The sequence below is a fragment of the Daldinia caldariorum genome (assembly GCF_022478825.1).
Source record: "Daldinia caldariorum strain CBS 122874 unplaced genomic scaffold F4812scaffold_3, whole genome shotgun sequence".
Lineage (NCBI taxonomy): Eukaryota > Fungi > Ascomycota > Sordariomycetes > Xylariales > Hypoxylaceae > Daldinia > Daldinia caldariorum.
This window is the reverse complement of record NW_025953039.1, coordinates 2,473,498-2,495,889: the sequence shown is the minus strand read 5'-3', so window position 1 is coordinate 2,495,889 and position 22,392 is coordinate 2,473,498. Positions and strand designations below refer to the sequence as shown.

The 22,392-nt window shown below is 48.3% G+C and overlaps 3 protein-coding genes across 3 annotated transcripts; all 3 read left to right on the top strand.

The window, feature by feature from the left end:
* Positions 1-1,752: 1,752 nt before the first annotated feature.
* Positions 1,753-2,108, top strand: F4812DRAFT_456957 (uncharacterized protein; the record flags this gene model as incomplete). The annotated part of the gene is made up of 2 exons (XM_047937080.1): positions 1,753-1,770; positions 1,860-2,108. The coding sequence occupies 2 exons, from the start codon at positions 1,753-1,755 to the stop codon at positions 2,106-2,108; spliced, it is 267 nt and encodes an 88-aa protein (XP_047793261.1).
* A 5,152-nt stretch (positions 2,109-7,260) lies between these two features.
* On the top strand, positions 7,261-10,292 carry F4812DRAFT_456956 (RNB-domain-containing protein; the record flags this gene model as incomplete). Its single annotated transcript, XM_047937079.1, has 2 exons — positions 7,261-7,456; positions 7,528-10,292. The coding sequence occupies 2 exons, from the start codon at positions 7,261-7,263 to the stop codon at positions 10,290-10,292; spliced, it is 2,961 nt and encodes a 986-aa protein (XP_047793260.1).
* Positions 10,293-20,400: 10,108 nt separating this feature from the next.
* F4812DRAFT_283167 (uncharacterized protein) lies at positions 20,401-22,131 on the top strand. Its single transcript, XM_047931055.1, has 2 exons — positions 20,401-20,750; positions 20,828-22,131. The coding sequence occupies exons 1-2, from the start codon at positions 20,615-20,617 to the stop codon at positions 22,084-22,086; spliced, it is 1,395 nt and encodes a 464-aa protein (XP_047793259.1). The 5' UTR covers positions 20,401-20,614; the 3' UTR covers positions 22,087-22,131.
* The last annotated feature ends 261 nt before the right edge of the window (positions 22,132-22,392 follow it).

Below are 22,392 nucleotides of genomic sequence, written 5' to 3'. Positions count from 1 at the left end.
CGTCTCCATTCCAAGGAAAAGGTAGTTCTCAGGCGTCAAAGACGCAAGTAGCTCGCTGTTATTACTATTGCCTACCTAGGTAGCTTGCTTCCTTCATATCCGCCAAACCACGTAATATTTCGTCAGCACTTGCTCATAACTTCCTTCGGCGCGGCAGAACCCTGCCGCCTTAGCACATGCCAAACCAGACGTCCGTATCTGTTCAACATTCCAGGGGGCGTTGACTCATATCCAAATCCCACCTCACCCGGGAATCACAAATGCGTCGTTGCCCCGCTTGAAAAGCCCTCAACTCTCCGCATGACCGTATCTACTATGTAGAGAACGGGTTTACTGAAACTGATAAGAATAACTAACGTTAGGTAGTCGACTAGGCATATGGAGGCATGTATTGTATTTAGTTATCGTATTGTACCTAATGTGTATGTATGTATGTAGTCGATAGCTGAGCGGTGGAACAGCTTCGGTCATCGATGGGCAAAGGGCTCAGTTTCAACGGAATCAGCTAACCCCAGCTTGTTTTAGCTCTTGAAGCCCAATCACAATCTCCTACTATTGCGGAGCCGTCTCAGTGGTATCTTAATTGGTGTAAAGAACGCCACAACCTCGGAGGGCGCCACGGATTCGACCAGTTCTTAGCAATATTAGTCGTGCCAAGACGGCGAGCAGCCAAACGCCATAGCGGTTGGAACCGACCCTGCGGAACTAGCTTTTTCGGCAACGTCTACCTCTAACATTTCCCCTAGTATCGCGAAGAGGATTTATTCGGCATTACAAACCCGATCGTCGTATGTGTTTTCTAGCTTCGTAAGAGCGATGCCATTCATGGACGTTGACTACCTAGTAGGTAGGTACCTACTACCTAGGTAAGGTAGAGAACCTCACGACGACATCGACCGGTATTACTGCTTGAACCTCATACTTGGTACCGATACGATGCGAATCCACACCCTCCCTTCCCCGTCTTTACACGCGGCTTCTCCTATTTCTCAGGCTTCCATTCAAGGGTTATGCTGCTAGCATGTTAACCGCATATCTAGTCTAGACTTTGAGTTCCTTGGTTCCGCTTCTATATGTACCCGTCAACTTGAGCTGATCTTCTAACAAGCTTACTCGAATGGGTAACTTATATTCTAGTCTAGTAATATGCTAAGCGCTATTATTGTCGCTACTACGCGATTTTTGCTAATAAGTTATTTTTGCATGAATAGGCTAGGTACCTCCTACCTGGTATAGAATAGATACATTGCCCCTTGAGTTTATATAAGACAAGTCCGTCACACAAACACCAGTGGTACAGGCTTTTAACGCGGCGGCAAGAATTCAATATACGGGGCATAGTTGAACACAGCTGTATACTTGCGGTTTACAGGATCTCGTGTAAAGGGGGTTCAGCATACATCAGACGGGTATCTCTGTACAATACATATCTCTGTACGTAAACACAGAGTTTGTGAGATGTTACCTATCAAAGGTCCATGTGTCATACGGACTAAAACGGCTAGGTAGGACGAGGCCTTACGCCGTCTACTTCTCTTCCTGCACGATGCTGCAGCCAAGGTCTGGCTACATGTAGCTTCACCTATTCGTCGACCTGCAGGAGCTCCACTTGGCGCCGGATACCAGCCTGCCAGCCTTCCTCTCATCTGTCACGAGTCGCTGTCGCTCTATCAGATTCCCACTATCAAGAGGTCGATCGTCTGTTTGCGACAAGGAGCAGAAAAAACGCGAGCAGCGATCACGGATCTAACCATGGATAAAGACAGATGCGTATGCGATTGCCGATGCATCCAAGGTCATCCCGGCGTGTGGGGAGCTACGACGACCCAGTCGACTAAGAGCTCACAGATATCACACAGGCTCACATGGCACCAAACGAGCGACCATCGAGAGTCTTGTTGAAGAAAGAAATCAACATGTCTATGTTTCACGATATGTCGGAAGACCCATCGAAAAGGATAAGATGGAACCAGAGAGCGTCATTGAGCGTCAGGACCAATGACCAGACGCGCCGGACCCAGGCTCTGACCGGCTTCCATCATGGCCGACACATGTCGAAACGTGCCATGATTGGCCTGCCAAAGATGATCCTTGCACCTCGTATATAGCTTATGCGGAAGTGCGCCACAGCTGAAGAACTAGGCCACAATCGAGGTAGCTGTGGACTATAGAAAGAGGCTCGGGCTTAAAGGTCTCAGTGACCAACAGGAATAAATCGGAACCGGCGGGAATGAAATTCAATACGTACAATATAGACTGAGCAGGGTCATAAGATGAAATTCCACTTCCAGGTATAATAGAAATTGCCTTAGACGAATATTACGGGAAGGAAGCCGGTGAGAGAAAAGCAGGAAACAAGATATTACCACTCTTAACCTTACCGTCTACCTAGTCGTCGGTCGCACGCCAAGAGCTCTGCCTTGGATGAACACCGTACATAGTATGTATCATACAATGCTATGTACGAAGTACTCATAGCGTAACAGAAGCTTGGCTTACTACCCTGCTATCCCCGGCATTTAGGGACAACCGGGAATGGATGGTCCGTCAAAGCGTCAAAGTTAAGAGATTACCCCTCATCTTTCGCGATCTGGTTCTACGTGCGAATCCACTATCTTTCGTGCTAGTTATGCTATGAGCAAGAGTTATCAGTTAGCTAGACCTTCCAGATCTATAACAGTCATTTGTGTATAGATAGATGATAGTTGGGGCTATCGGTGTCTATAGGACTGCATGTGACCGGTGGAGAGCTCTAATATGGGGCAAACAAGAATGATTATAGCGGCCCAGAACGCCCCTAGGAGGCGGGTTATACTGGAGAAGATGTGATGATGGTGTGAAGCGATAGCTTCGAAGAGAGTACATACTATGTAGTACCTATAGCAATGGTAGAGGGAGGGGAACACAAGGAGGAGCATTAGGCTAGGTTAGGGGGTCGGTATCGAAAGAAAGAAAAAAAAACAAAAAAAAAAAAGAGCCTTCTCGGTCGTACCTTGGGGCTTTGCTGGAGGGACGGTGTCGGTGCCGTCATTGGCCAAAGCTATGAGATGAGGTCTCGTTGGCCAACCAGCTGACACAATGAATGTTCAAGCTTGGAGCCGGAGCCCACAGACCTTCTGCAAATCATGATCCATCTTAGCGTCTGTCCCCACCCTACCTTAAATGCAACCGCCCAAGCCGCCTAGGGCCCATGTCCTCGCCCCACGTCCACGATCCCATCCATGGAATCCCCCCCTAGGTATCTGTCTATACACATACACTACACTAGAGGGGTAGGGGGGATTTGTTCCCCTCCATGAGTCGAAGCTCGTTAAAACAGGCTGACAGGACGACAGGGTACACTCGGCATGCAGCAGTCGCGTCTTTCGCGTCGCATCTTACTCACTCTTTTTTTTCCTCTCTTCTCAATCTAACCACCTACGTATTCTTATCTACCCTCCTGTCAGTGTGGCTTGCTCAAACCCCACACTTCGTCTCTACACTAGACGTCCGAGCCAGCCGAGTAAGAGGGCCTTCGAAAGGCTCCGCGCGGGAAACACAAGCGTAAGCCTCCTTTTGACAGCTTTGGTACAGCCATGATTAGAAAGATATAGTAGTACCTACCTACTATGTATACACATGCAATAGGTACTATCTGCACTACGCTATATCGTGTACGCTATCGCTATCGTAGGCCGCAAAGTGGCATCGCCACCAACAACCCAATCCCCCCCCGTTTCCCCCATCCCACATTTCCCAATGGGCTTGCCCTCCCTCGGCAGATTATTTTCCAAAGGAGTACACTCCACGATCTGTCTATCGAAGGGCTGTCGACCCACTGAGGAACCCTCAGGCAGTTGGGCCCCCCCTTACCCAGCCAACCTATACCCAGCCAGCCTATACCCAAGCCAGTCTACCCAGCCTATACCATGACCTACAGTACCTACCTGCTCGTCCGTTGCTTCTGCATAGCACGACAGAGCGGGAGATTTTCCCAGATCCCTGTTTACCCGCTCTTGCAGACGGCGGCCGAGCAACCAAATCCACAATTGATCGCTTCTTAGTCTAGATTCATGCTGCGTCGATAGCCTCTCTTTTGCCTTGGGTGGAACAACGTATCACGAAACAGTCTAGCAGTCTAGTCTAGTTACCTCTTTTTTTTTCTACTAACATCTTCTAGAGGGGTTTTTTTTTTCTGGAGAAACCATATTGCTTTTTCCTACGGATGCATGACATAGGATGTGGCTTTCTTACCCTTTTTTTTTTTTTTTTTTAAATTTCTTCTTCGGAAGAGCGCCGCCTATCGCCCCATGACGCATCATCATAAAAAAAAAAATTTTATAGCAGCGCCGCAGCCGAAGCTTGAAATCTTCGTGGCCGCGAGGCTTGGCGCTAGTCTCCAAAGTTGAAGGACCTCATACGAGATGACTCCTATAGGCTTCTTCGTCCTGTCTTGTCGACCAGGTAAGGTAGGTAGGTAAAGGCATCTAATGCACGTAGAGACGCATGTACGTACGAGACCAGGTTAATGTCACGTAGTAGAACTTCAGAAAGCGTGAGCGAGCATCAAGCAAGCATCAAGCAGGCATCAGCAAGTAGACGACTGATCTGAAGATCTCAAACCCAATCTCATCAACTCTCCGCCGCCGAATCATAGCAGAGTCCCAAACTCTGTCGTCAATCGGTGAAACCAGCGCTATCCGACAATGGCAACACACAGAGGGTGCCACAGCATTCGGACAAACTTCCTAGAGGCTAGCCACAGCAGCTTCCAAGGTTGTTTCCACTTCCTCCTCTTCCCTTTCATTATACTACCTACCTAGACCTAGGTAGTATGTATGTTATTGCTATTATTATTATTAGTCGTAGGATTATTACCATTCATTATCATAATACCATTTACTCCTTCATCCCACCGCCTAAGGTATGTTTTAGAACGGTGGCTGATGGTAATGTTTCATGTTTAAATCAACACTCCTACCACGTTTGCCGGATGGTTCCCAAGACTTGTTCGAGGTAACCATCGAGAGACATTCGGAAGTGACGTCTACTCTCCACGTTGGCCTGCTTTCACAGCGTCGACGACGTCCCCAATATTCATAGTAATATCATGAATATTATTTTTACTTTCTTTTATTTTCCTTCGCCGACTTCCGGTATCGCAAAGCTTATCATCTCCCAAAGCCTTCTCTCTCTCTCTCTCTCTCTATCACTTCCCCCCCCTTTTTTTTCCGGTCTTTTTCTTCTCTTTTAATCAGGAACAGCTGATGTTGCTTACTCCTTGCGCGACGGGATACACGGTAGTCTAGGCGTTGCCGTGGGTTGAACAATGGCGCACTCCACGCGATGCGATGCTGATATATCGCACGATGCAGTCGATTATTCCTAAGTGCCGCGGATCGACCAGGAACCCAGAAGCAACAGCACCACCGCATTGCATTTGCATGTCAGGGTATGTAGTACGCCTAGTCAGTCTGACTGCCTTGTTCCATGGAGTCTTAATAGAAAAAGTGAGGCTATAGGCGTTGCGCGCCATCGCCGCCACCCTAGCGCATCCGCGTGGCCGTGGAAAGAGGCTTAAAGGCGCGGGATATAACATGAAATATAACATGATTCTTCTGTTGCCGCTGCTGTTATTACCTTTCTTTTTTTTACTTTTCCCCCGCCACGCACCGATGCATACGTGAGTATACGCATGGCCTGCCGACCTTGGAAGCTGGTAAGAAACACGCACGTAGAGAGGGCGTGCCATCGTACCACTTTCTCTGCCGCTGAGAGACCTAATCTCCAAGTCATTGCCGATCTAGCCCTATTTAGTGACATGTCTCCATATCTCTCCATCACGTAGACCTGTTTTCGCCCCTCCTCTTCCTCAGTATCCTTCGCCTCCTAGCTTTCATTTTGCCAGAAATCAGGACATTTCATTCCTTCCTAGAGATTTCCCCGGAACGGGACGGGACGGGACGAGACGCGACGCGGGCAGACGCGCAGATACCGGGGCCGGGGATGGGACGCTTGTTGTTTCTTAAAAAAGAAAAAAAAGAAAAGAAAGCAACAAAAAAACAAGATGCTAGGTAGAAAGGGGTTTCGCGCATTGGTCGGATGGCCGCTGTCGATCCACGGCGCCCGGGCGTTTACCAATGAGAGCGAGGCGGCGGGCCGGGGGAAGACCTGCCGGCTGGGAAATTTATGATACATGTGGACCGCTAGGTATATGAGTCAGGTTTAATCTATAACAATAGACTATAGATCCGCAACCGCAATCTTAACCTCATTGCTCGCGTTTCCTATTTCCCTTCCGTGAACAGGGGAACCATCTTGGGCCCGGCATGAGTAAAAGTTCGGCCGCGCCTGGAGGCGAGACGAGGCAAGGAGGATATGAGATGAGAGATGGAGATAGGATAGGATAGGGTAGGGGAAGAGCCGAGGACAGACGGACAGGAGTGACCCTGAAGGGAAGTGGGGGTTAACCTTGTAGTTAGTGTTTACGATACCTCCTGATGAGTTTCACGGCTCATGCAGATATATTTCTTGTTTTTTTTTTCTTGTTTTTTCTTCTTCTTCTCTTTGGTACTCTCGGAGAAGCGGAAGGATGGGTAATTTGTATAGTAGATAGATAATATATGGTATGAGGTTATAGAGATATATCTGTATGTTAGTAAGAGATGACAATTAACTACCTCCTTGTATAGAATTGTGAGCTAATAAGTTTAGGTGATCGATATATCAGATGATTATTAGTAATGTATAAGTTTTATTTACGTAAGAGTTTATCTTGTGTAATAAGTTATTCTTAGGAATAGTAGACCTAATAGCTCCAAGTTTGAGGTATAACTATATCGAAAAGTTGGCAAGTTAGCACCTTAGGAGGTAAGGTAAGTTTATCACTAAGACTCAAGAGTAAAAGTTGAGATCAACGACCAGGTGGTTAATAGAGTGACGGTCCGATGTGGCGGCTATCTAAGTATTAACAGTTGGCAGCAGTACCTAGCGGATGTATTTAAGGTACCTAGGTACATTCGTATCTCATGTAAGGTTAGGTTAGGTAATCAATAGCTAGTAGAGATTGATATCAAAAACTCCTTATCGATAAGCCGCGTTTAGTGACGCCAGCTCAATTTCGCTGCGATTTGCAACTGCGATGTTGATTGTTCAGCTTTCATGTCGCCTTCGTTACTCGGCATTAAGAATACGAGATTTCCTATCAACAATTCCAGCACTGGAAATCTCTAATTCCTAGCGAGTACTAATACAATAAAAAAATTAATCACATATTCAAAAATGACGAGTCTCAAGAGACCGCAAGGTGCTGATTCGTATTCCCCAAACCTCTCGAGCAAAACCTACGTGAGGTCTACCAAGAGTGGCAAGGTCCAAAAGATTGTACGCGAGGTCTATCTTCGCCAAGATATTCCCTGTTCATCTAAATTGTGTTCGAGATGTCTCGCTACAGCACCGAGGAACGCGGGCGGAGAGTGTAAGTTTTCGCATCAGCCTGACTCTTAACATACTTCCATACCTCTCTATCAGGACTAACTTCAACTCTAGTAAGCCCCTTCGTCCTCTCGGACAAACCAGCTGGAACCAAGGCTTTCCCGCAAGGGCATTATCTTGTTCCAGACACAAACGCCCTACTTAATGCTATGGACCTGTTCGAGCAGAGCTCGGCATTTTATGACGTTGTCATATTACAGACAGTCCTAGAGGAGCTGCGTAACAGATCTTTGCCGCTATATAACCGGCTAATTGGTCTAACCAAAAGCGAAGATAAACGCTTTTATGTCTTCTTCAACGAGTTCAGACTCGAGACATACGTGCCTAGAGAACAGGATGAAACTATCAACGACAGGAATGACAAAGCCGTTCGGAAAGCCGTCAAGTGGTATAACGACCACCTAAACCAAAACAAGAGCAGACAGCTACCGGTAACGGTTATGCTCACGGATGATCGATTAAATATCGAAAAGGCCAAAAAGGAGAAGATCCCAGCTATTACCTTACGCGACTACGTATCAGGACTCGAAGACGCAGATCGATTACTCGACATGATTCCCGAGTCACAGGAGCGAAGTATATCTAGAGACAAGAATGCTTCTGAATTCCTGTATCCCGAACACTATACCCTCTCCAAGATGATGACTGGCGTCAAAAGTGGTATCCTCCATCAAGGCATCTTTAACGTATCGCCGTACAATTACCTTGAAGCCTCGGTCAAGGTTCCCGCCTTTCCCAAAGCGCTTATTATTCTTGGGCGAGAAAATATCAACCGCGCAGTAGACGGAGACGTCGTTGTCGTGGAGGTTCTCCCCCAAGACCAATGGAAAGTGCCTTCCACAAAGATTATCGAGGAAGAGGCTATTACGAAGAACGAGAATGCCGATAACGAAGAGGGAGACGACCTAATTACAGAGCAGGAGAGGCGGGCCCTCCAAGAGCAAGTCAAGAAGACACATGGACTAAGCACAGAAGGTCGACCACAGCCCACCGCAAAGGTGGTCGGTATAATCAAGCGCAACTGGCGTCAATACGTCGGTCATGTAGATCCGTCGTCCGTCAGCCAATCCGGCACCCAAGGCAGAAAGCAAGAAAGTGTCTTTTTAATCCCGATGGATAAGAAGGTACCAAAGATTCGCTTACGTACGAGGCAAGCTGGGGATATCGTTGGGAAGCGAATACTTGTCGCTATTGACTCGTGGGATCGCGAGTCTCGACACCCTGTTGGTCACTTCATCAGATCACTGGGCGAATTAGAGAGCAAGGCCGCCGAGACTGAAGCATTACTGCTCGAGTATGATGTCCAGTACCGGCCTTTCCCGAAGACGGTGCTAGATTGTCTACCTAAGGAGGGACATGACTGGATAGTACCGCCCAGCACCGATGACCCTGGCTGGAAAGATCGGGAGGACCTCCGAGGTCTTCTAATTTGCAGTATCGATCCGCCTGGCTGCCAAGATATTGATGACGCGTTACACGCGAGACCACTGCCAAATGGGAACTTCGAGGTTGGTGTCCATATTGCGGATGTTTCGCACTTTGTAAAGCCGAACAATGCTATGGATACCGAGGCGAGCATCCGAGGAACGACCGTCTACTTGGTAGACAAGCGTATTGACATGTTGCCCATGTTACTAGGTACCGATCTCTGCTCCTTAAAACCGTACGTGGAGCGTTACGCCTTCTCGGTGCTCTGGGAAGTGAATCAAAACGCCGACATTATCAACGTGCGATTTACCAAATCTGTTATCAAGTCCCGCGAAGCATTTAGCTACGAACAGGCACAACTACGTATTGATGATGCATCCCAGCAAGACGACCTAACCAAGGGAATGCGAACGCTACTAATGCTATCGAAGAAGTTGAAACAGAAGCGAATGGATGCTGGTGCTCTAAGCCTCTCGTCGCCCGAAGTCAAGGTCGAGATGGAATCGGAAACCTCGGATCCGATCGATGTCAAGACCAAGGCGTTGCTAGACACCAACTCCCTCGTGGAAGAGTTCATGTTACTCGCCAACATCAGCGTAGCGAGCAAGATCTACGAAGCATTCCCTCAAACAGCTATTCTACGACGCCACGCCGCGCCACCAAAGACCAACTTTGACGAGCTGGCCAATCAACTCAAAGTAAAGCGCGGGTTGGAATTGCGTTTCGACTCGTCGAAAGCACTAGCCGACTCTCTAGACCAATGCGTAGATCCGCGTGAGCCCTTTTTCAACACGCTCGTGCGTATCATGGCGACACGGTGCATGATGAGTGCCGAGTACTTCTGCGCAGGTACCCAGGCATTCCCCGAGTTCCGACACTACGGTCTGGCCTCCGAGATCTACACGCACTTCACGAGCCCTATCCGTCGATACGCCGACCTGGTCGCCCACCGCCAGCTCGCGGCCGCCATCGAGTACGAGCCCATGCACCCCGCGGTGCGCTCGCGCGGGCGCCTCGAGGCCGTGTGCAAAAATATCAACGTGCGGCACCGCAACGCGCAACTCGCGGGCCGCGCCAGCGTCGCGTACTACGTCGGGCAATCGCTGCGGGGCCGGGTCGCGGAGGAGGAAGGGTTCGTGATGAAGATCTTCAGCAACGGGTTCGTCGTCCTGGTCCCCCGCTTCGGCATCGAGGGCCTGATCCGCCTGCGGGACCTCGCGGACCCGGAGCCCGAGAGCGTGTTCGACGCGGACACGTACACGCTCAAGACGAGCGGCAGCAGGGAGGTCACCGTCGAGCTGTTCATGAAGGTGCTGGTGAGGATCCAGGACGTCAAGGACGAGGCGACGGGGAAGAGGGGCGCCAAGATGGAGCTTATTAGGGCTGGTTAGATTACGTATCTGGTATAATACCTCTTTTGCGGCGGGAGAGAAAAGAAGGAAATGGATCTTGGGGCCTAGGTTGTTGCTACTTGCCAAGGGGATGATGCCATGATATAGTCATGAGAGTTTAGTACATGGTCGTAAACACCTGTTGTTAGGGCGTAGTTAATGGACGTTGCCTTGCCGACCGTTTAGTATCACTTGTGATCTTTGATCTTGTACTCGTTTTCTGTACGGATGAGTGTTTAGGTCTTACATTACTAGGTAGGTACCTAGTTAAGATGCTTTGCTCCGAGGAATAGGTCTTGCATGCCGAGTCTGTCATTACGAACTACGTTAACATAAGGCAATAGGTACCTCCTAAACTAAGAGTGTTTACGTGTTACGATATATTCACCGGTAATATCCCATCGCTCAGGTATGTTTTTAGAATATTTGCACATGACGCAAATAAAATGCAGAAGCACATGTTTTGCCTAGGAGGAGTAGGTAATGCCGCCTGTGAGCTCTGAGTGTATTAGGCTCGTCTGCCGACTTGGCTCGTTAGGTTAAATACCTAAAGTTGGGGGGCATGTGTGTGTCTCGATCATGGCGATTCTAGACGTAGAGTAGCCTCGTGTATTCTGTTTCGTGGAGGTTAAGTACAGGTAGGTATGTATCATGACGAGTAGTATGCAACCAAGGCTTTTCACTAGAGAAAAAAATCGTGATCATTCGTAAACACCGGGAAGCATCATCGCGTTTGGTTACCCCGTGGGACTGCATTGCGCCATCTTCACCAAACGAAACCGCCTCAAGGGATACGGAGATCCTCATCTAGCCAACCCTTAAACGAGAAGCTTGAATGCCTACCTACCTAGGTACCTTAGGTAGGTAGGTAGGCATCTTAGAGTTGGTTGACGCATTCTCACCAACACGAACTCCCTAGAATCCCCAAATTACTCCTATCCTAGGTATCCAGACACCAGCGTCGCGGCAACAACCCCGTCGTCCATCGCATATGCACTGCATACATTAGATTAGATGCCAGGTAGCTAACGTACCCAGACTTCGGCACCAGTCGACCAGCGAACAGGCCACGAGTTCGCAGCCCATTTATGTACCTAATCTTCCTATTCGCGCTCGGGTTCTTCCGGGCAAGCGAGAGCTGCTGCATATGTGCGAATAGTGACAGCTCGTGCTGCGGCGCCTCATAGGCCACCACTTACGTAGGTACCTACCTTGTTTCTAACGTATTCCCACATGCAATCCAGCATGTGCCTTCAGAACCGCCACCCCCAACGTGCTCTTGGGCTAATTCTCGTCCCGTGCATGCCAGGTATGTACCTACCTAGGCACAATTCGTATTCTCACATTTACCTTTACCTCTACATACCTAAATTTGTCTATATTGTATTGCATCGTACAATACAGGGCCAACCAACCAACCAACCAACCCAGAAAAGCCCCCAGAGCCTCCGCAAATAGGAACCGGAACTTACCGCCCCATGTGCCGGCGCAGCACTGCGACATTGAGATGGGCGTGCATACATAGTGTAGCGTACGATGCAATACAGGTAGCTATTCATATGGAACAGCGTGCGCGGCCGAATCTCACAGCTTCCGCCGTTACGTATTCTTATATATATAAAGCAGTCCCCTACGCTGATATCAAGGGCATTAGCTACCTTAGGTAGGTACTAGTAGTGTATCTGCTGGGGCGACGTCAAAAAGCTTCAGGGGGCAAGAACTGCAGATGCGCGGGTTCACTTGGCGTTCCTGAACGGGGGATAATGCATTGTGCAGTGTATCTACGGGAGACGAGACGGGACGATATAGATACTAGGTAGGTACCTGAGGTAAATTTGAGCAGAAATATGTAGAATTGGTATTCTACGTACCTATATATTGTATCTACATGCGCAACACGATAATGCTCGGTTAGAAAAGCGATACCGGGTATCTATATCCGTGTGTGTACCTAGAGGTATCAGGTTAGTAACCTAGTGTCTATCCTTCATCTCAACAAATCCCCCCGCCGGTATGGCATGCGGGTTATAACAGACGTTATTATAGGGTATCTTGATTAATAAGTTGAGGTTTTGGAGGGTGAGAACTCAAGAAGAAAAAAAAGGAGACAAACCAAAGATACGTCAGGTCCAAAAACGGCAATGAGCACCCCAATTCGAGCCAAGTGGCGATTGGCGTCGTCCGATTCAGGAAACATTGCGAGTCTAAAATGGCATATAGCGCCGGTGCCAAATCCTGGAACGGAGGACGTCCGACGAAGATAACCCTTGGTGGCACAACCCTGACAACCATAATAGCTCGATCGTTTCGTTCGTGGCCGCCTCCTCGACGGCAAGGAAATGCAAAAGCAATTACTTACCTGGTGCACTTGAGCCATTTTGGGATACCATTTTGGGATAGAGAGGCGGGAGAGCCTATTATATAATAACGAGGGTAACGGTTGACTGAACCAAATTCTTATCAATTTAGGACTGCTGTCGTGGTATTATTGCTGTCCTAGGCTAGGCAACGATGAATAGGGCAAACATCTTGAGCAGCACTGCATCTTGAGAGGGTCGGACCGCTAGCCTTAGATTTTCGTCATCACGGGCCGTCTGGCACGAAGACTTTCTTAGGTTAGCATGTCCGTCGTGGAACTCTGATTAACGGAGTTGAATTATGATATTGTATTGTAGTTGGCCCGCTTCGTAGGTTTATTAGTAGGAGTAAACCGGGTTTGACTTCGACGTGTCACGGCATTATTCCGCTGTCAGTCAGTCAGTGATATCGGTTGTTGTTGCCAGTCGGTGCCAGTATGCCAGTCTTGATTGTTAGGTAGTGTATGATAGCCGTCTGCTAACCGAGACTCGCGCAATGAACGCACGACCGTTAATTCTAGAGTGGATCTTGCATAAGAGGGTTGTTACCGCAAAGGGGTCAAAGAGACGTCATGCCTGCGAATCGATCAGGTGGGGGAATGGGATGGGGCGTAAAATTAAAATCTCCGAAAGAAGGTTGGTCTAGAAGAGTGCTTTCTTAATTTGGGTCGAGCGTCCGCGCTGTATCTCTTGTAAAATGAACTTATTGCTTCAAGCCAGTAGAAGAGCGCTCTCGATAGTAAAATGTAGCGGCCGACCAGAATTGCAATCGCGCTGGGGCGAATGCATAACAAATTTCCCTAGCTTTAACGCACGGGTAGTGTTTTTGAACCACACTCCCATCCAACTGGGTTGCGCTCTCGTGATGGCGCCTTTCATATTGGTCACTTCGCGGGGAACAAGATTATGATGGTGTTTTCAAGACCTGGATCATATAGTTCTTCCCACTGATGTGGATATGGTAGGCGCATATGATAGGCGCAGGTATATGGCGATAAGCCGTTGTCATAAGAGTGGCATTGAAGAATGCGACTATATTTGGCCGTCTATAATGACCAGCCCGCAACAGACTGCCCCTTTGTCACCAAGGTTCCGGTTAGTATCGCTACGTGATGGGAGGCTAACTTTCTCCCCGATCCGTATCTCAGCATGTTTCGGTAGTCGTGAGTAAAGTCGCCTGGTCGAAGATAGTTAGTTCTATGGCACGCGGTCAGTCAAGTTTTTATTGAACAACAACCAGAACCAATGACAAGTAGCTCTAATTTAGAGCGTCCATAGTCAATGGTACGTTGATGGGATGGATGCTACTGTCTATATTGGTTTGGTAGTCCGTATATCGATTTTTCTGGTACTTAACGGCCCTTCACGATGAGCAGCGCGTCATAACGTTGGGTTGTAAGATTCAACATCGGTACATCTGACAGGTGGTAAAGTTTCTTGCCACATATATTGCAATATTTAGAACAAGTCTGGACTTAGAGGGCATACAATGATTACGCTCACAGGTACCTAAGGTATGATTACGGTGGTATTAATCTTCACAGCGCGCAACTGATTACTTGCGCCAATCGCAAGCACACTTCCGGCTGTTGCAATATGTGGCGATAAAAAGGTGTCGTCTCAGTGACTCAATCCCCTCACCGGTGCTCATCTCAAGAAACTGGTGGGTAGACTTTTGGTACACGAGCAAAGCAAGTGGAACTGAGCCCATCTCAACGTGGGAGAAACTCTGTCGGGCATCAAGACTAGCGCCTCGCGTTACGGATCCGTGGATGCGTATTTGCTCTCGGCTTTGTCGAACGATTTACGTCTTAAACCGGAATGCTTGCCTAAGCCGTGAACCAGGTTTGGAGTTTTCGCCGCCGCCTTTCTCTCCGAAGAGGTGGGGTTGCAGTATATATTAGGTAGACATCACTATAGACTAGAATTTCGTAATGACTAATGGATGCCTTGATGGATTATCCACCCTTACGATTCATTGGTGCTTTCGTAATATATCGAATTTGATCGTATCTCCCACCATAGCATGAAGGGCCTATGAGTGTGTAAGTGCTAGTAGGATTTCTTTGCCTTATTATCATAACATAGGCATTTTTATGTTCAGATGACACAGATATGATATAGCTGAGATCGGGCTGAACTTGAAACATATGAAATTTTGGGTTGAGACGAGCTGCGCGATTGCGGACCATGCTCTACAAGTCTGTATGCTATTTTGGACCTTTGCGTTGACAGCGGATACCGACTCCACTGAGAGGACATTAAATACCTGGTAATACTGTAACATGCAGTAACCCCGACGCGGGATATGCATCTTGCATTTGTGAGTGAGAATTGCCATAAGTGGATTATGAAGAGCCTTGGTTACATGTAACTATGCAACTCCCGGAACAAGGCGTCATAATTTTATGACTTGTGAGCTCAGGGTGTAATTTGGCCTTCGAACCCATTTAGGATTATCGTGTAGAGGGCACCCAATCAAGATCATGTCCTCAGCCGTACTTTAAAGGCTTACTACCTCTCGCGTGAGGCCGCGGGGTGCCTTTTCGAGAAAGGCTTCGTCGATGGTGTGCTTCATTAAGGGCGGACCAGAACGTCGGGACGTTTGTAGGATTCAGGAATGTAAGACTGGCGGCCAAATATTGGAGTAGGCTGTCAATATTTGAAGTTGAGAAGTTGGGAAGGATGAGATGAAGAGATAAAGAGCGGACGAATGAAAAAGAGAGAAGTACATTAGTAGATCATCTGTAAGTGGGTCACATGTAGCCTACCTCCTACCTGAGCTTAGAGGTATTGTACCTTAGCGCGTAGGGCTGCTCAGTTGTGCTACGGTGCGGTCTTGGTACTACCTAGGAAGTCCCCTAACGTGCCACACCTTACCCTAGAATTAGGTGCATATTAGGTGCATACCCCCTCCCAAATACTCTCTCGTATAATATATTAGCTAACGAGCCCTTATTGTTTACCTTTATTACCTATCCGTACCTCCTAAAAGGGACGAAATATATGACAGCTTTCATGTAAATGAAAAAAAAAGTTCCAACGTCAACCTGCATCTGCATCTACATAACCAACAACAACCATGCCGAGCGACCCCACGACCTGTCAGGTACGGCTGCACCACGTTGCAAGGGCGTTTATACGTAATCTCGATTTTCGTATCATTGCCTTAGGTAGGTACCCAGTCTACTCCAAATCGACTGGCAAAGCACTCGCACTCGCCCGGTAAGGTGAATTTATCTGTCTTGAACAGGTTGTCTCATGCCGTTCCGAGACAAGGCTGAACCGCGTGCTACGCAAACGCGATAATTTTATCGGCCGGGAACGACATATGTAAGTCATTTTCCACGACAGGGCTAGCTAATGCAATCAAGGCACCTATGTATTGTACTGGTAGTGCTCCCTTGCTCGCTGCTACGCCCCGGGCATGCATCTGTTATCTGGTCATGTGGCCAGCTCTTGGGTACGCGCCGCTCTACTGGCCCAGGCTAGATTGCTTATGGACAGGATTACGATAGGAACTTGGTCGCTGCCGTACTATGTATAAACTAATACGCGCTAGAGTCCCTAATACCTCTAAAGATATCAACGTGGACGTAAACTTGTAAGCCCTGCAGAGAGAACCCTGAGCTAACATCACAATGGGTCGGAGAATTAATGATTTTGCTCATCTCAATCTTTAAAGACGTAAGTGAGGCTTTACTAGGGAGAGAGAGAGAGAAAGAATGGATATTCCCGGGTCTTGAGCTTGTCGTCTCCACAGCTTTTTACTATCTATAGCACACACAATATAGAAACTACGAACCAAAGCCTTTTTTTCCTTTTTTTTTTTCTCTTTGCCTTGCGCATATGAGAGGTCAATAAGAGAGTTTTCGGTCTTCGGTTTGGCAGGCTAACGACTGTTTATTCAGGTGTGCTTGTGCTTTGGACTTCTTTAGCGGATCTTTCGGTGGCCCAAGACCAGCAACCCACCCCTGACTAACCTGGCTAGCTTCAGTCGTAAGCTGTAAGCTGTAAGCTGTAGGCATTATTAGATAGTTAGAGCGCTAATCGGAGGATTAATATGTAGTGTAAATACCTAATGAGCAAATGATATCTACTCGTACGATATATTTCATGGGGGGAAGTGGCTGAGCTACCTAGGTTAGGTAGTTAATTCGCGTCGTACCTGAAGAAAGACGTTTCTGGTTTTATTCTGGTTCGTGTCTGGAGAATGGAGAAATATGACGGCCATTTCATTTCCATTTCTGGCGTCTTTGCCGTTGGCGATTTTTTGGTGCTGTACTATGTACCTGTATGTGCGAAATAATCGGTGCTTGGACCACAGTCGACCGGGGCCTAGGTAAAGGTAGCGGAGTTAACGGGATCGGTTGCGGTTAATTGTGGGGGCCGATACGTAGATGGTACCTAGGTGCGTTAATATATGTCTTGGGAGACTTTTTTTTTATCAAAGCTTCTAACCCAAGTTCTTTTTCAACAAGATTCTAGTGCAGCGCAACCAACTTCTTCAGTTACATCGCTTATCGACGCTTATTTTCGTCCTGAAATTACATCGTGGCATTTGCCCAATTTATTATAACCACGAGCCTCAGGAGATTTTTCCAAAGCTTGACCGCTCTTCTGGCCTGGGTCATTTGATCGATTTTTTCCCTCAACACCATGACCAAAATATCAGAATATCATGGTGTAGCTCGTAATAAATGGCCGATTATATATTATATATACCTATATACCTATCTCGGAGCCGATGACGTTTCTGTCCAATGCTCCGGCTGTACGTAATGACATGTACTGCATCTTACATAGCATGCATGTATGACATTAGCTCGTTAGACGAGGCTCTAGATAGACTAGGGCCTATACCAGCTCGACAGTCCAAGCCAATAGTAGTTGTCCACGACGGCTAGCTCTTGTTTCATCACCTGCGGGCTGAAAACGTGGAAGAAGTCTTCACCTAGCCTCAATCAACTACTATTCGCTAGATCGATTATAGATAGGTCACCTATCATAGGTGAAGGGAATATTAGCAACTTTTCTTGCTCGAGAGTCGACAGTAACCTAGAGCTAAAGAATCAGGAATCGAGTAGGATTAAATCTCCCGGACTATGGGGTCCAAAAAGGAAGGGGATCCCCTTCGTCTCCCCCAATGGTAGTCCACAAGACCACCGAACCGCTCAACGGAGGTTGCAACCTTGAAAGAATCGACAGAACATTTTCGGTCTAATAGTGACCCCGACTTTAAACGAAGTACCTATTCCAACACAGCGTCGAAGCACGACATTTATGGCTTGCTTCGACTTCCTTATTATTGATGACGTGACGTACATTAAGCACCTGGTATATGGATATATAGATATCTATTCGAGACAACACCGGCTGCCAGTAGCGATATTAGAGATTATAGATGCTTGCTTTTGTTGCAGGATCGGTCCGTATAAGTCATTGTCTCGTCATTTCTAGCCGGTGGCTTGGACCGGTCTCTACTTTGACAGCGATAACCGTATAGATATTTCAATTGATAGCCTGGACAAGCAGATAAGGGTATTGACCAGAGACATTTGCGAAAGAGGCTTGGCGCATTTTCATCTAGACTCACATTTACGGACAAAAGCCCAGCCTGGCTAGCTCGCCATTCCGATTTCTCTCGTGCAGTGGCGAGCAGCAGCAGCATGCACCGTAGAATCATTACACATGCAGAGACCGAATGGCGGGTTTCATTCACCCTACCTGCCATCTTCCTGACCTTCCTACCTACATTAAGCCCAAGCGGGCAAAGTCGAGTCAGTCCAAAGACGCCTCCGAGACAAGAGACAGACACGCGATCGACGAATCCCACGCCCGCGATAGCGCGCACGTTTCTAGCACGTTGACGCTCCGGAAGGGAAGGGCGAGGTCAGATTGGCTTGAACCGGACCCTGACCTGATATACTACCTAACCTATACTCGAAAAAATGTGTGGAAGCGTGTAACCCGGTTCCCACAAGTTGTGACAGAGATGCCGATGCGAGGTCCCGTTTTCGGTAGTCAACGAAAGACAGGAGAAGTTGTCCAACTCGGGCCTGAGAGCGCTACGATTTGCTGGATCCGGAGAACCCCCCCCCCCCCCCCCCCTCTCCTCCTTTCTGGTCCTGCACAACCTTGCGCTTAAACTCGACTGAAGCTAGTTTACTCGCAGACGCACACACACACCATCCCCGCCTAATCCACCGAGGCCATGCTCTTGGAAGAAGTGCGTTTTAGATCTCTCATTCGCCAGGACCTACCATTTATGCTTCGCGTACCTGAATCTTTCTTAGTACCTAGAAGAAAAGGCTGCAACCAAGGTCATGTCCCGAAAAGAAACTGAAAAGAAGGGCCGCGAACACCTGGCGCCTCGTGGGCCATGTTCCTGAATAACTCGACATCGACTGCGTTCACTGGCTTTACCGAGCTTAACCACACTTTGAACAGTGTGCACCCTGTACGTAATCCGTAATCCGTAAATCGTACCTAAATCGTGGGATGTGATGGGGCCAAAGTTGGGGCCAGTTGGGGGGAGGGGGGATGAGCGCCATACAAGCGCAAGCCCTCAAATTCCGTACTAGGAAATTCCTCATACCTAGTCTGGGCAAAAAAAGAAGAAAGCTATGTTCCTTTGGTAGATACTGTACGGATCTCAGACCTAGCTTTTAGGTACGGTCGTGGGTCTGACCATGAAAATGCAACCCTTGCTAGGTTCTCTATTATCCGAGGGGCGCCAACTCTAAGACTAGGTACCTAGGTAAGCTCTACTGTACACCCCCCCTTGTCTTATCTGGGATCAATGTTAAGAGAGGTATCATGAGGTGCAGCAACAAGCAGCTCTGCCGTGCGGCGGCGATCGTCTGCAAGCCCAAACCCAAGGTTCCCAACCGTCTTTAATAATGGTAAGGGCGAAGTTGCTGGCTGCAGCGAAGATCGGTTTGCGAAGGAATCTTCTGAACAAAGTCTAAGTCCTTCGGGAACCCCCATATCGAAGCGGGCAAATGGGTCTTTTTCTTCTTCTTTTCTCCTTCTTTTCTTTTTCTTTTGGCCCTTTACTTAGCCTCATCTCATCTCCAACTTATCTTGTAAGCTCTCTTGTCGATCGTCGTGAGAAGGGTCCAGTATTAGTCTTGAAATACATATTATACCCACACGCATTGTTCTCGAAACAGCCCGCGCGAAAATAATAAGTTCCCCTTGTTAAAAGCAGGCTCCCACCTACACTACCTATACCACGCCGCCACTCCCCTCTAAATTACAAGCGCACACCCTCTTCGGCGGGCGTTGTCCACATTTCCCTACGGCATGGTGTGTTACTAACCCCCTGTAAAGCCGGTCCAGGTGAATGTCTCCTCTCCTCCACGCAAAGTGGGAATATCAAGATCTCCTTGTCCCCCCCCCTCTCTCCCGTCATTTCTCCCTTAGCGTGGGTCTTCCTTTGCGCACGGCTCCGTTTCGTCCAGCAGTAGCAGCAGCAGCAGCAGCAGCAACATAAACCACCCCCCCGGGCATAGAAGGCTTTGCGCTCCATACCTATACATATGTATGGGTGGAATACCGTAATTTCGTATTTCGCCCAGTCCTTCGTTTCATGTTTTTGGTCTCTAGCGGGAATTGCCTTCCCCTTTCTGCGTGAAGAAGAGATCAGCTCTACTATCATAGACTGAATATCAAGCTTATTCTTCCCTGTTTCGCCGCCCCTCAGACTTCCACTGACCGTCGAGTGAGAGACCACTCACTAAATGTTAGTTAATTTTTTTCTTTCCTGTTTTTCCCTTCCTGACCATCTAGCTACCGTTTTCTTTGTCTTACTTCTTAATTTCGCAAAATTCATGCTATGAATAATTCATAACAGCCAGGCGGGCCAATGGCTGGAATTGACTGCTTGATTATTTACGTGGTGATGATCATTGATGGCTACTCGTCCAGCTGCGCTGAGACTGATGATTGGAGACGCTCGCCATGAAATTCGTTACGGTCTTTTTTCTACTGAGCTTACCTGGCGTAGCTCGAACTTCACTATTATATGCTCGACAAGATGGTCCAAGTGGAAACTTCTCGGTAGCTCTGCCATTGCCAAGCCCGAGCAGCCAGACGGGTTCGTTCAATGCACACAGCGTTGATTTTTCGTGATATGCAATCTTTTGTGAGCCAGTGTACTAACTTCTTCTCTAGAGCCCTCGGCACCTTCATTGGTAGCCACTTCGTTAAGCACCACCAAGAAGGAGCGCGGCCTACGAGGTCCTGACGGTATCGGTCCTCAGGGTCCACCACCTGAGCCCGCTCCTGGAAGTCCGACTTCCCCAGTGGAATTACCACCACTGGCAGAGGATACCGCTCAGCCAGCAGCGACATCGACTATTGTTGATGTGGAAACTGTGCGCAGTACGACGACACTTATTCTTGATTTACCAACTACTCCAACTACAGTAGCTTTGCCCGACACTTCATCGGCCCAGTTTACGACTATCGTTACGACAAATTCTCAGTCGGCAGAATTATCCTCGCCGACCACTTTCCTTACGTCTAAAAGCGCACCCAGTGTTACTAGCCCAACGCTGAGCGAAGATTCTAAAATAACAGCTATTGCGCCAAATTCTAACACAGTTTCCTCAACTACTGGAGCAGTCACGATGAGCAGTTCTACTCCAGCTCCTAGCGATGCCAGCTCGAATGATAGCGGGAGCGGAACTTCAACATCAACCATTGTACTTAGTACGGTCCTGAGCATCGCAGGTGTAGTTCTGATTGCAGTGGCGGCCTATTTATGCACCGGGGATCGACGGAGAAGGTTACCAATGTTTAACAGAGGCATCACACCGATCGGAGACGATGAGATAGCAACATGGAAGTCAAACCGGTCGGCGGAGAAGGCCAACAGATATACGACTCGGCCGACTCACTCGCAGAACGGATCGACATCGACATCTACGAGAGGAGCGCCAAGCCTAATCCAATATCAAAACGGTGCACGGCCGTCGCTCGAAGTTGTATCTCCCAGATCGTTCCTTGGCGACAAGAACAGTTTTGACCTACCGCAAATTCCCGGAGCTGTGTTGGCACGGGCACCTAACGCACGGTCTGGTCTTACGGACGAGACGGTTCCTGGCGACGACCCATTCCTGCCAAGCCCGAGACGACATCCGTCGAGATTGCATAAGCTCCCGTCAAACTCTTCATCCCCGAATATTCGGAAAGGATCGCGGAGTGACAGTCTGAGAAGTTTTTCTGAGCCTTCATGGCGGGATAGTGCGGTAGAGACATCGTCTCTTAGGGGTTCGAGTGATGGCTATGCGCGAAGCCATCGCATCTACTCGAATTCGCCACTTCCACCGCCGCCAAGGCTATCGTTCGGTGAAAACGAACAATTTACGGGCTTATCGCCGCCTCCGTCGCGGCGGGGCGAAAACACAATCGGATTGGCTGTAGGTTGAGAATTGTGATCTACCATGCATTTCGATATTCAAATTCCCACCCCGGCCGGTTTCACATCCAAATCTTGGAGATTTACCGGGGGGTGTATCTAAACGTTCTTCGTATGTTTCAGCCCTCCAGCCCTCGAGCATGCATGCCTCAAAGGATTAAGAATGGCCGGCTCGACTATCCTTGCGCACGTTGAAGAAACAATACCCTTCATGCACGTGGATCTTCGAAGAAATGAAACTAAACAAGGAGAACCGTGCGCTTTCATCGTTCCGGTTGCGTCGGTGTCAGCCTCGCCTTAGAAACTACATCTTAGC

Excerpts from the sequence above, each read along its gene's own strand:
- F4812DRAFT_283167 (XM_047931055.1), top strand. The coding sequence starts at position 20,615 with ATGAAATTCGTTACGGTCTTTTTTCTACTGAGCTTACCTGGCGTAGCT. Across the intron at positions 20,751-20,827 it reads AAGCCCGAGCAGCCAGACGG|AGCCCTCGGCACCTTCATTG; the intron begins GTTCGTTCAATG and ends CTTCTTCTCTAG.